Raw genomic sequence first — 13,352 nt, forward strand, 5'->3', positions numbered from 1 at the left:
CAGCTCCAGCCAAGCCTATGCTCCCGCCTCCTGCTCAGCTCCAGCCAGGCTACTACACCCATCCTTACAGCACGATTGCTATTAAAAGGACAGGCATATAATCAGTGAACAGCAGGGAGGGCACTTCTAGAACAACCACCCCTACCATCTCCAATCAATCAGAGAAAGGATGGTGGGATGTTACAAGTTCTCACCTCCCATAATACTCAGTTTGCTATAAATGTCTGCTGATCCCTTGGCCCCTGAGCAGATAAAGGGTTAACGTATCATCTCAATTATCAAAGTTTAATGGGTATTTCTCAAAATGTACATACATGATCCCTTACATACAAAGTACATACATATTTCATCACCGCACGCAGCTGGTCCACTGACTACAAAGTAACTGTTAAAAATAAAATAAAAAGAATTTACAGAGGAAATCATTAGGATGGAAACAGCAGCAGTCCAGATAACCGTTTCCGTGGTTCCAGCATACACACACGAGTATTCCGTGCACCTGTTCCCCCAGAAGGCCGCAGTACAGCCGCCAAGCCAGTCACTAGCAGCTAGCGACGGTCCAGACCTCAGTTACGTCACTAGGTCCTGTAATGTCCACCTGCACTGGGCGTACGCGACTGGTAACCTTTAACCCTGAAATGTTCAGCGATATAGGAAGGCCGCTGTCCGTCGCAGCGGCTGTGCAAGATACTACAGCAGTAAATCGGAATTTCTAGTGGTTGATGCACCCTCAGACTGAGTTCTATATAGCAGACTGGGACAGTACACACAAGTGAAGACACACTGTCACGTTAGTATGAGCACGACATGTACCCTTAATCCTGAAACACAAATACCTGATCCGGCCAATGTCTGAGGCCCGTCCCTTCCAAATGCCAGTTTCCAAAATGCTGTCTCCAGTACATGCAGAGCTTACATGTCACTACTTCCCGAGGCACATAACGCCCCCTTCAGGATTTATGGGATCACTGAAGAAGGCACTTTGCATACCGGGGTAGATGTATGAAGCAAGGAGTAGGAGTCAGCCAGAGGAGAAGTGGCCCGTGGCAACCAATCAGCACTGAAGTAACAGCTATAACTTGCATAATATAAAATTATACAGAGCAGCTGATTGGTTGCCATGGTCCACTTCTCCATACATCTACCCCTCCAGTCACTGGAAGGTCGCTGTCACTGGGGAGATTTTCAGCCAGACCATAGATAAAGCCTTACAAGTTGTGGGGAGTATGACCAATAGACTGCTAATGGGGGATTGACAGCAGTTTACTCTGTGCAACATTATCCAGCTGGCTTGATGTGGTTTGATATTTTAGCTAAAAATACTCCCGTTACCTCGTTCTGGGCAGCAGCGCATAACGGATATGGGAATGCCCTCAGCAAACATGGAACCACTGACACATGCCCTTAATCAACATGGCTGCTTTAACCTGTTCTAAAATTGAAACACTACATAAACCCGCCCCCAAAATATCCATCTAGAGCACCACCTACGGCTCACCAGCAGGTGTAGCACTACAAATACCAGGATGTCATGTAAAAGGTGCTGGGACTTAGTAGTTGCCTAAGCGATACCCACCAGTGCTCTAGAGAACCGTACGCTGTGTTTGACATTTGCCCCGGCGTTGCTGGCTATTCCAGACTGCCAACGGGGGGAGGGGGTGGGGGGGGGTTTAGACACGCCGCTACACCAGACTTGGGCCCAGAAACGGGATGAAATGCGTACGAGCAGATGTTAATGTTATAACCCTGAGGTCACATGTGCTGTAGAGTCATCATGTTGCAGTAAGGCACCGCCATGAGAATCTAGGTGTTCATCCCTTACCCAGCAGCTTCTGAAACAGTCCCAAAGGAAAAACGCTTCCCGCCAGCCGCGTCCGAGAGATTAAGGCAGAGAAGCGGCTCCTGTTGCGCGTGTTCTTCATCTCTTCCCCTCGAGCCCCTTGTGTCAGTGTGAGGTAACATGGAGTCTCCTGGCCCAGCAGGATCTACCACCTCCGGGGGTGGAAGGCGGGTAGATTCTAGTAGTCCTGGAGGGAGGTCAGTGTCAGCGTGTCAGGGATTTGGGGGGGGTGAGGAGGGAGCTGGAAGGTGCCACTGAGGGTCACTTCTTCTGCTTGTTTTTGGCAGAGTTTCGGGGTGGGGTAACTGGACGGGTCTGATTTGCACCCCCATAAGCAAACAGCTTCTTGTCAGCAGGCTTCAGGATCTGTAGGAGTAGAGAGAGAGAGATATTAGGATGCCTGCACAACACTGTTACACAAGTTCTGCAAGAACCACACTGCGATACATATACAATAGATTTCACTGCACGGAGCCTGTGCAGCCGTGCTACCCAGAATGCAGTGTTCTGACTCTAGTATTCCATGTGGAGGATCACACTGCCCTCTAGCATCCCACATATCTAGACTGAAAACACATTGTATGAACCCGAGTGCTGCTCTAGAACATAGTCCCCTGCACAGCCAACCTACCTGGAAAGAACACATGAGCGATTCGTCCACACTCATCATGGACCCCGCATTGTCAAATTCACCGCAGTAGTTAGGTGCCGAGAACAGCGTCACCAGCTGCCGCTTTGCAAAGAACTCGTAGCCATCCTCCACCACCTACAGTGAGAGATGCATCGAGTTAAGCCAGAAAGGATAAAACACAGCAATACTGACAGACTGGCATGCATTCTGTGCTCACCTGATGAGCTCGGCAGATCAAGTCCAAGTCGTGCTTGTGAAGAAACTTTGCCACAACGTCCGCTCCGAAGGTGAAGGAGACCCCGCGGTCGTTCTCTCCCCAGCCAAGGACATCCTTGTCAGGGTCAGACCACAAGAGGTCGCAGAGAAGCCCCTGGTCTGGGACGTCTGTGGGGCGCAATATCCTGCGTACCTGCTCCATAGACTGTAGGTCAGGGGACAGGCCTAGGAGAGCAGAACAAACATGGCGGGGGGGAAGCAGTGAGCAAAGATCCACACAAAGTATTTGCTCTATCCTGGGAAACTGCAGATGTCTGGATACTGTACAGTCACAGACATGAGTCACTTCCCTGTACACAGGATGTAACCGTGTCTAAACATGTGCAGCTCTGCATGGCGTCTCCCTGGGAAGATTCAGTTCTCTAGAAACAAGGCACGGCGACACCTAGTGGTCAGTGAAGTGATCACAGGAGAGAACTGGGAAGACTCAGGACAAACCATTCTCACCTGGCACTTCAGGAAGGGACAAGACTAGTTACCTACTCCGGCTGCTAAATCCTCAACAGGCTTGATCTCAGAATTGAGCATCTTCCCCGTAAATGATGTGGTCAGTGGGCTGACCAGTATATAGAAGGATCCTCACCTCCGTGACAGCAAAAGATCTTCTCATCTACGATTGCAGCGACAGGTAGGCAGTTGAAGCAGTCTGTAAACGTTTTCCACAGCTTGATATTATATCGTCTTTTACCTGCACAAACAGAAACAATGCTCAATCCTCCATTACAACGTCCAGAACCCACTAACGTACACACAACCGGCACCATGGGCCCCACTTCCACCACCCCCCGAACAGCCCGGCAATCCTTACACTCGTCGTAGAACCCGTAGATGCGGTTGATGCTGGCGCACTCGTGGTTCCCGCGCAGTAGGAAGAAGTTCTCGGGGTATTTGATTTTGTACGCCAGCAGTAAGCAGATGGTTTCCAGGGACTGCTTGCCACGGTCCACGTAGTCACCCAGGAACAGGTAGTTACTCTCCGGGGGGAAGCCGCCATATTCAAACAGTCTGAGGAGGTCGTAATACTGCCCGTGTACATCACCTGCACGTATAGGGGGAGCGTGAGATGGTTATTGGGAAGATAAGGTGAACCCACCCACACGTCCACAGAGCTGGGAGAAGAGGCTTCAGGACAAATAAGAGGTGCTAAGACTGGAGAGAATGGTATCAGCAGCCTGCAGAGGTACATACCGGCTTCTATACTAAGTGTTGTCAGATGCCGCAAAGCTGTAACTAATTGGATGTATTATATAAACCATACAGCACACACATATATACATATTATTAAGCCTGCTCGAAGCAAAAGCTTTGAAAGCTAATCTGCTACCTTCTGTATATGTGTGAGAAAGATGTAGTTTCACTCTCTGCCAGCAGATGGCAGTGTTTCAGAGACTCACAGACTCTAGAAATACATATAATGTGTGCTGTATGGTTTATATATACACATCGTCCTCCCATATTACATTCTTCTCTGGGCAACACAAGCAGTTGCCAATGGACTTTGATCTGCGCTTTCCAATGCTCATGATCCCTAAAAAGGTATACCCCTGGTATATGCTGCCGACAGCCCAGTAGCATCACTGGCGTCTGATATTCATACAGTGCTACCATAATGCTCAGCGCTGTGCAAAGAGTACTGAGATCAGGCCCTGCCCCCATTCTAGCTTAGTGCTGACCAGCGCTACGGTTGGACGCAGGACATCACCGTAGCTGTGGCCACTGCAGGGATTGGAAGGTGAGATTACAGCTCTTTTCTAGATTTTAGATTTCCAGAGCCACGACATTAACCAACAGGATTAGCACTGCTACAAGGGTGCAGATTAGAGTCTCCACTCCACATTAATGGCAGCCCGTGTACACTGGAGGCACTGGTCACAACACCCTTACCACATATCTTTAGCGGGGCTTCTAGCTCCAGAAGGATGGGTTGGCTCAGAAAGATCTCGCGAGACTTCAGACACAAGCCCCGGATCTCATTCTCCGAAAGCTGGACGTTCTTCCCCGGCCGACAGCCTTTAACTGAAGAAGAAAAATGAATGTTACGGACTTTAAGTCACCAAATCACTATTAGCAAACACCAGTGTGCCCCCCCCAACATCAGAGGCTCCACCTGCCACATCCCGCTCCCAGTGTGACTTCCAAAGTCAAAAGCACACTGTACTTACTGTGACTGGCACAGCTACAGGTCTCCCCTGTGTACTTAAGGGGCAGGGTGCGGCTTGGGCAGCGGGGACAACACAGAAAGGGCAGATACGTGCAGTCCTGGACACAATTATATTGGTGTACAGCCAGCAGGCAATAACTGCAAGAATACCTGTGCCCAGCCATAACAAGCTGCCCGCACCCAGCTACCTCTTAATGCCATAGAGCTGGCGAACGTATCTGCGGAGACCACTGAATACCTTATCCCTGTGTCCAGGCACCAATACCATCCACCATCTGCAGGCAACATGATCTTAGTACTGGAAGAACAGCCTCCTGTGGGCGGAACCAGCGAGTGGCAGTAAGTACTTATAGTAGTTATGCAGCAATGACGCTGATCTGGGCCACAGATAACCGCGAATGTGCTACTGCAAGGTGGTCTTATGGGCCGATGAATGAAAACACGAAGTCTAATTCATCACACAGAGCAGGGAACGGATGGCGCTGTGCGCGCGAAGGCTTATTTACTATGAAGCAGCTGGCAATAAGCATCAATTCCCAGCAAGTATTAACCTTCGTGCCTTTACTAGCACAATGCTACATGTACCACATGAGCCACTGTGACACCAACTGTCAGACAGAAGGAGGGGGGTCCGGGGCGTCTTTTGCTGACTTGCAGAGTGACTGGCCACCCTGGACCATACAATACCCTTTGGTCTACGCCTGGCTGGTCAGCAGGTTACCCTACCCCAGAAGTACCTACACACTATGACAAACACCGTCCAGTAATACAGTTTGTGTCAGAGTACACAAGACATGATGACACTGGGGGTGTTGTACACGTTACAGACTCCACAGCAGTACAAGCCATATACAAGTGTGTACAGTATACAGAGCTGTGCTCTAACGCACCTGTGGAGCAGGGACAGGGCGGTGCGGGGCGTAGATGACAGACGGCTGCCTAATGACACCAACAAAGCAGGGACTTAACCGCAACAAGTTACCAAGCCTGGATGGTAGAGATGAGTGCCTCCACCTCCTCTCACAGCAGCTCCGCCTGCATGGACAGGTGCACCATTCACACACATGCCAGTGACAGGGTAAAGCACACAGACTAATCTGCGAGCGGCTGCACCAGCCCAACGTCCCAGCAACAGCAAACAAACAGCATTGGAGGGATTACAGCAGATCTGAGGCTCAGCAAAGTGAGGGCAGGACACAGTGGGCGAAAGAGCAGAGGGGCAACGCAGGAAGCTGGGAGGAAACCACAGGGGACCAGGAGATGGGGCTACTGGTGTAATGGGGGGACAGACCAACAGCCCCAATACTGAGGTTCTATATAGAGAACAGTGACATATGCAGGGGGGAGCAGAGGGGCAACGCAGGAAGCTGGGAGGAAATCACAGGGGACCAGGAGATGGGGCTACTGGTGTAATGGGGGACAGGCCAACAGCCCCAATACTGAGGTTCTATATAGAGAACAGTGACATATGCAGGGGGAGCAGAGGGGCAACGCAGGAAGCTGGGAGGAAACCACAGGGGACCAGGAGATGGGGCTACTGGTGTAATGGGGGGACAGGCCAACAGCCCCAATACTGAGGTTCTACATAGAGAACAGTGACATATGCAGGGGAAGCAGAGGGGCAACGCAGGAAGCTGGGAGGAAATCACAGGGGACCAGGAGATGGGGCTACTGGTGTAATGGGGGGACAGGCCAACAGCCCCAATACTGAGGTTCTATATAGAGAACAGTGACATGCAGGGGGGAGCAGAGGGGCAACGCAGGAAGCTGGGGAGGAAATCACAGGGGACCAAGAGACTGGGCTACTGGTGTAATGGGGGGACAGGCCAACAGCCCCAATACTGAGGTTCTATATAGAGAACAGTGACATATGCAGGGGGAGCAGAGGGGCAACGCAGGAAGCTGGGAGGAAATCACAGGGGACCAGGAGATGGGGCTACTGGTGTAATGGGGGGACAGGCCAACAGCCCCAATACTGAGGTTCTATATAGAGAACAGTGACATATGCAGGGGGAGCAGAGGGGCAACGCAGGAAGCTGGGAGGAAACCACAGGGGACCAGGAGATGGGGCTACTGGTGTAATGGGGGGGTGGGGGGGGGGGGGGGGGGAAGGCCAACAGCCCCAATACTGAGGTTCTATATAGAGAACAGTGACATATGCAGGGGGGAGCAGAGGGACAACGCAGGAAGCTGGGAGGAACCACAGGGGACCAGGAGACGGGGCTACTGGTGTAATGGGGGGACAGGCCAACAGCCTCCATACTGAGGTTCTATGTAGAGAACAGTGACATGCAGGGGGGAGCAGAGGGGCAACGCAGGAAGCTGGGAGGAAACCACAGGGGACCAGGAGATGGGGCTACTGGTGTAATGGGGGGGGGGGGGGGGGGGGGGGGGCAGGCCAACAGCCCCAATACTGAGGTTCTATATAGAGAACAGTGACATATGCAGGGGGAGCAGAGGGGCAACGCAGGAAGCTGGGAGGAAATCACAGGGGACCAGGAGATGGGGCTACTGGTGTAATGGGGGGACAGGCCAACAGCCTCAATACTGAGGTTCTATATAGAGAACAGTGACATATGCAGGGGGAGCAGAGGGGCAACGCAGGAAGCTGGGGCTATTGGTGTAATGGGGGGACAGGCCAACAGCCCCAATACTGAGGTTCTATATAGAGAACAGTGACATATGCAGGGGGAGCTTAACAGGAAGCATTGCTGCCTTACAGCACTGAGGTTGTGGGTCCGATTCCCACCCTAGCCCTGAGTGGAGTTTGTATGTTCTCCCCATGCTTGCATGGGTTTCCTCCCACACATCAATTATAAACTGGTAGACTAATTGGCTCAACAAAAATGAACCCGTCCGTTCAGGTATCACTTCACGGAGGCATTCGCAGCCGAAGTGACAGGCAGGGGGCATTTGTTGGGGTCAGCCCAGCATTACATTGGCATGCCCTTAAAACTCCAGGTGTGCCCCACCCCACTTGGGGTGGGCGGATGATGTCCCATGACATCAGCACCCGCTGTTAGTCCTGGCTTACTGTCAAAATCATTTTTCCACTATGCAAGCGGATGTGTAAGCATTCATCAGGGCAGCGAATATACGCAGCCTAGCGAGCAGAACTAAATTACCCCCTAGATGGGCAAAGTGGTTCTTAAGGTCCATACACACTGGGTGACTATGCCCAGCGTGTACAGACAGCGATGGTGGCGTTCATCGCTGCGGGGAAAGACGCTCAGTGCATTCCCCCTGCCCGGTGCAGTCAGCGGGGAGAGGACGACACTGAATAGTACAAAGCCACTCATCTGGTGGCATTACCAGCAGATGTGCGGCTCTCCCGGTGGTGCTGTGGGAGCGCGCAGCAGCGCTTATCGCCGGGCCTTACACACTGGGCGGCTTTGAGCTGAAAGCCGCTCTAACCTGCTGTTTTGAGCCACTTCCGGCTCAAAGTCGCCCAGTGTGTATGGGCCTTAACATTCTATATTCCCATGTAATTATTCATTTGCAATACACGCTACCACGTACGAGGCACAGCACAACTGTGAGCCGATACACGGATGCCCCACTTAAATTGCGCACATCCAAATTCCGTACAGCTGGTAACAGTAGAACCAGTGACTACACGAGGTGATCACGTTACATGAGAGGCGTGGACGGATACATGTGAAAGTGCTTAGCCATTAGCCTGAAAGCTGCTTACCTAGGGGGTGCTACTGATATACAGCTGACCGGGGATAACTGACCGGGGATAACCTACATCTCCCAGCACAGACATAACGGAACCTCACACTGCAGGGGACGTGTCAGCCTGGCACACTGCATTACACCTTATTGCCATACAATGGTGGCCTTTATGTGCAGGCATGGCCACTGGCCAGCGTGACTGCACCTATGTAAGAGACCGTTATATACAGATCCTATTCCTGTATGTGATAAGTCCCCCTACAACTAGTCCCTGTGTGGTACAAAACGCCCAGAATGACCGATATACCCCGAAATGTGCGCCATAGTCAATGCGGAAGCAGCATAAAAGCACTCACCGTATAAGAAGTGTCTGACACCCCATACATACTAGCGCCAGTCGTTCCCTCTGAGCTCCTAGATAACGATATTCAGTGGAAACACTGAACGACAACGGTAAACAATACCATTGTGATGTCAGCAGGACCTACGGACAGTCGTTACCTCTGAGCTCCTAGATAACGACAACAGTAAACAATACCATTGTGATGTCAGCAGGACCTACGGACAGTCGTTACCTCTATAGCCAAAGTCGGCCTGCATGTTCAGCAGACATTGGGGGGGGTCGCTAACAATGCATTGTTGCACTACACTGATTTTTGGGCGACTGAAGGATCAGGGTACGAGAGCACATCTGTATATATGACGCCTGGCCAACAATGGAGTACACAGAAGGGTATCCCCTCCATGATGCAGATACAGCTCTGGTTTCCCAATAGACGAGTGTACCAGTGAGCTGTCAGCAACCACCTGGGGAATGGTGTGTCTAGCGCTCAGTAACGTAACACCTGTGTCACAGGTAAGCAGTGATATACCGGATGCCTCCTGTACACAGCCACTTATCTAACATCAAATAATGGAAACAGAAGCACTAATTACAGAAAAGGGTTATCATTACAATAACCATGAATTACAGGCTCGGCCTGGGAGATGTAATGTGCTCTCCCAGCGGCTGCAAACAACACGACACATACACACACACAAGCCACAGTACTAGATGTATACTTAGGCTACACAGGCAGGACCGACCGACCGACACACACACACACACACACACACACACACACACACACACACACACACACATTATAATCCTAAACAAACTATCGCAAAATCAGGTTCTAATTAAAGTACAGATTTCCATATATAGGGGACAATAAATGTGTACAATATACGTACAGAGAAACATGGCAAGTAAGTGCACCTATAGTGACTTACTAGAAAGTACATATGAATGAATATTGGGCCCAGTGTAGAACATACAAGGGACAGACCACCACAGGGGCCCGGCGAAGAACATACAAAAGCCCGGGGCAGAACAGACAGGGGCTCGGCACATAACTTACAGGAGCCTGGCGCAGAACAAACGGAACATTCCCAAAAGGGGACCAGCGTGGAACGTACAGGGGATATATATACCCCACTGGGGCCCGGTGTGGAATGTATAAAGGACAAACCACCTCAGGTGCCCGGGGCAAAACAGAAGGGACGGAACATACTGGAGCCGGATGACTGACATACTGGAGCCGGATGACTGACATACTGGAGCCGGATGACAGACAGTGCTCTGACAGGGCGGATCCTGACTCAAGAGGGCTGTTCTCCCTTGTTTGGGTCCACGACCCCCAGAGAGGGAGAATAGAACCTGTGTGAGCTAAGCGAGCCTGCAAGGGGCTTCTTTGCGCTGGCCCTCCTGTCTGAGCGCCATACAACACCCAGGACAGAACGTACGGAGGCACAGGGCATTGCAAAAAGGGGCTCGACACAACCTACAGGAGCCTGGCACAACAACGTACAGGGTAGATATATGTACCCCACTGGGGGCCCAGTGTGGAACATACAGGGGAGATATACCCCACGGGGGCCCGGCGTGCAATGTACACGGGGCCCGGCATGTAATGTACGGGGATATATAATACACGGGGCCCGGCATGCAATGTACGGGGATATATACCCCACGGGGCCCGGCGTGTAATGTACGGGGATATATACCCCACGGGGCCCGGCGTGTAATGTACGGGGATATATACCCCACGGGGCCCGGCGTGTAATGTACGGGCATATATACCCCACGGGGCCCGGCGTGCAATGTACGGGCATATATAATACACGGGGCCCGGCGTGTAATGTACGGGGATATATACCCCACGGGGCCCGGCGTGCAATGTACGGGGATATATACCCCACGGGGCCCGGCGTGTAATGTACGGGGATATATAATACACGGGGCCCGGAGTGTAATGTACGGGGATATATAATACACGGGGCCCGGAGTGCAATGTACGGGGATATATAATACACGGGGCCCGGAGTGCAATGTACGGGGACATATAATACACGGGGCCCGGAATGCAATGTACGGGGACATATAATACACGGGGCCCGGAATGCAATGTACGGGGATATATATAATACACGGGGCCCGGAGTGCAATGTACGGGGATATATAATACACGGGGCCCGCCGTGCAATGTACGGGGATATATACCCACGGGGCCCGGCGTGTAATGTACGGGGATATATAATACACGGGGCCCGGCGTGCAATGTACGGGGATATATAATACACGGGGCCCGGCGTGCAATGTACGGGGATATATAATACACGGGGCCCGGCGTGCAATGTACGGGGATATATAATACACGGGGCCCGCCGTGCAATGTACGGGGATATATAATACACGGGGCCCGCCGTGCAATGTACGGGGATATATAATACACGGGGCCCGGCATGTAATGTACGGGGATATATAATACACGGGGCCCGGCGTGTAATGTACGGGGATATATAATACACGGGGCCCGGCATGTAATGTACGGGGATATATAATACACGGGGCCCGCCGTGCAATGTACGGGGATATATAATACACGGGGCCCGCCGTGCAATGTACGGGGATATATAATACACGGGGCCCGGCGTGCAATGTACGGGGATATATAATACACGGGGCCCGCCGTGCAATGTACGGGGATATATAATACACGGGGCCCGCCGTGCAATGTACGGGGATATATAATACACGGGGCCCGGCGTGTAATGTACGGGGATATATAATACACGGGGCCCGGCGTGTAATATACGGGCATATATACCCCACGGGGCCCGGCGTGTAATATATCGCGCATTCGCTCACCCTCGAGCAGCCGCTGGATGATGGAATCGATGTTGAGCTTCTCGGCGTCGCCCATGGTGGCTCCTGCTGCGGTGGTTGCCGGGGGTGAGGCGGGTGCGGGACGGTCACGTGGGGTGCTGCCGGTCTCTCTCGGTCTCCGCCGGCCAGTGACGTCAGACGCGGCCCCTCCTCCTGGCTCCCCTCAGCCGCGTTCTTCTCTCCGTGAATGGAGGGGAAGCTGCGCGCATGCGTGCACACAAGAGGCCGCTCCCTATTGGCAGCAAGTGACGAAGGTTTCGAACCCGGCCGCGCCCCTTTTCCGTTGCGTGAGAGAGGGAGAAACACGCCCCAGGTGGGCTCCTATTGGCTGAGGCGACGCGACCGCTGATTGGCCAGGGCAGTGCTAGGTGCTGACGTCATGGCGGGGAAGGCGAAGCTCGAAGCGCTATTCGCTGGGGGCGGCCCCGTGGGTGCCTTCTGGTGTCTCGCTGAGGGGCGGATGCATAGTTGACCTTCTAATGGGGCAGCCAATCAGGATACAGCTTTAATTGTATAGCGTAGTGCCTAAGTGTTAGCTAGAAGCTGAATGGTTGCTATGGGTAACACCTCTACCAGTCTTTTTTATACGGTTTATTAACTGGCCTCCTTGAAACAGGTCGACACAAGCAAAGAAAGTCAACATGAAAACGGTTGAAACAGAGAACAGTCAACATGACTTCTTAAAGGTGTTTTGATGTTGACACCTGCTTCCGTTTGCTCTCCATGTTTCCGGCATGGTGCCTCATTCTGCTGGCATTGCACTCGGCACACTTTACCGTTCCCAATCAGGGTACACATGGATGCTAAAGAATGAAACAGTCCATAAAAATTAAGAGGAAAAAAAACATGAAAAACTCCTAATCGACATTTTCCATGTCAACCTTTTGTTAATGTCTTATACATGTTGAACTTTTGGTGTCGTCCTATTCAACGTCAACCTAGATAATGTAGACCTATCAACCAGATACCCTGGTGCTGCTGCAGTCACATTACCACTGGCATTTTGTTCTGTGTTAGGTCCTTTTCTTATGCATCATCCACCCTAGTCTAGGTGATCCATCTAACCCCCGTCGAGGTACCGGGAAGACACCTGTAACTCAACATTCCAAAGAAAATTGGCAAATGCTGATTTGAATTTAGTGTCCACTTCTCACAGGTCGATCCATTTGGGCCTCAGTCAGAGTCTCGTCATAATAAGCTGACATTACAGCGGGGCACTGTCAGACCAGAGGAAGATGCACTACAGAAGTCCTGCTCCTTGTATAAACATGTGTTCTCCTATGAACAGTTCAATGTATAGACAGATGGACACCGCTGAGCTGAGAGAATTTACAAAAGGCGTTGAGGCTATAATTATCCATAAATAGTTAACGCACCTTAAAAAGCTATTGGATGAGTAAAGATTAACTCGGTTCAGAGACAGCATCTCTGACGCAGTCTGTTTAGTTATAACGTTCCTTCCTGGGGAAGGAAACCACTTGACAGCTTTACAGACCCGGAACTACATTAGTTCCGCTATGCCAGTGTAATGTGCTATACGTGGTGTCACGTTAGG

The 13,352-nt window shown here is 51.6% G+C and overlaps 1 protein-coding gene across 1 annotated transcript; it reads right to left on the reverse strand.

Moving 5' to 3' along the window:
- Positions 1-271: 271 nt before the first annotated feature.
- LOC146019900 (serine/threonine-protein phosphatase PP1-gamma catalytic subunit-like) lies at positions 272-12,053 on the reverse strand. Its single transcript, XM_083152539.1, has 7 exons — positions 11,780-12,053; positions 4,632-4,763; positions 3,556-3,786; positions 3,331-3,435; positions 2,689-2,912; positions 2,472-2,606; positions 272-2,206 (listed from the first exon to the last, which is right to left on the reverse strand). Exons 1-7 carry the CDS (start codon positions 11,832-11,834, stop codon positions 2,102-2,104), a joined length of 987 nt encoding a protein of 328 aa, XP_083008665.1. The 5' UTR covers positions 11,835-12,053; the 3' UTR covers positions 272-2,101.
- Positions 12,054-13,352: the final 1,299 nt, after the last annotated feature.

Source organism: Crinia signifera, chromosome 7, assembly GCF_055691185.1.
Source record: "Crinia signifera chromosome 7, ASM5569118v1, whole genome shotgun sequence".
Taxonomy (NCBI): Eukaryota; Metazoa; Chordata; class Amphibia; order Anura; family Myobatrachidae; genus Crinia; species Crinia signifera.

Excerpts from the sequence above, each read along its gene's own strand:
- LOC146019900 (XM_083152539.1), bottom strand. The coding sequence starts at position 11,834 with ATGGGCGACGCCGAGAAGCTCAACATCGATTCCATCATCCAGCGGCTG. Across the intron at positions 2,607-2,688 it reads TGATCTGCCGAGCTCATCAG|GTGGTGGAGGATGGCTACGA; the intron begins GTGAGCACAGAA and ends CTCTCACTGTAG. Across the intron at positions 2,207-2,471 it reads CGCTCATGTGTTCTTTCCAG|ATCCTGAAGCCTGCTGACAA; the intron begins GTAGGTTGGCTG and ends CTACTCCTACAG.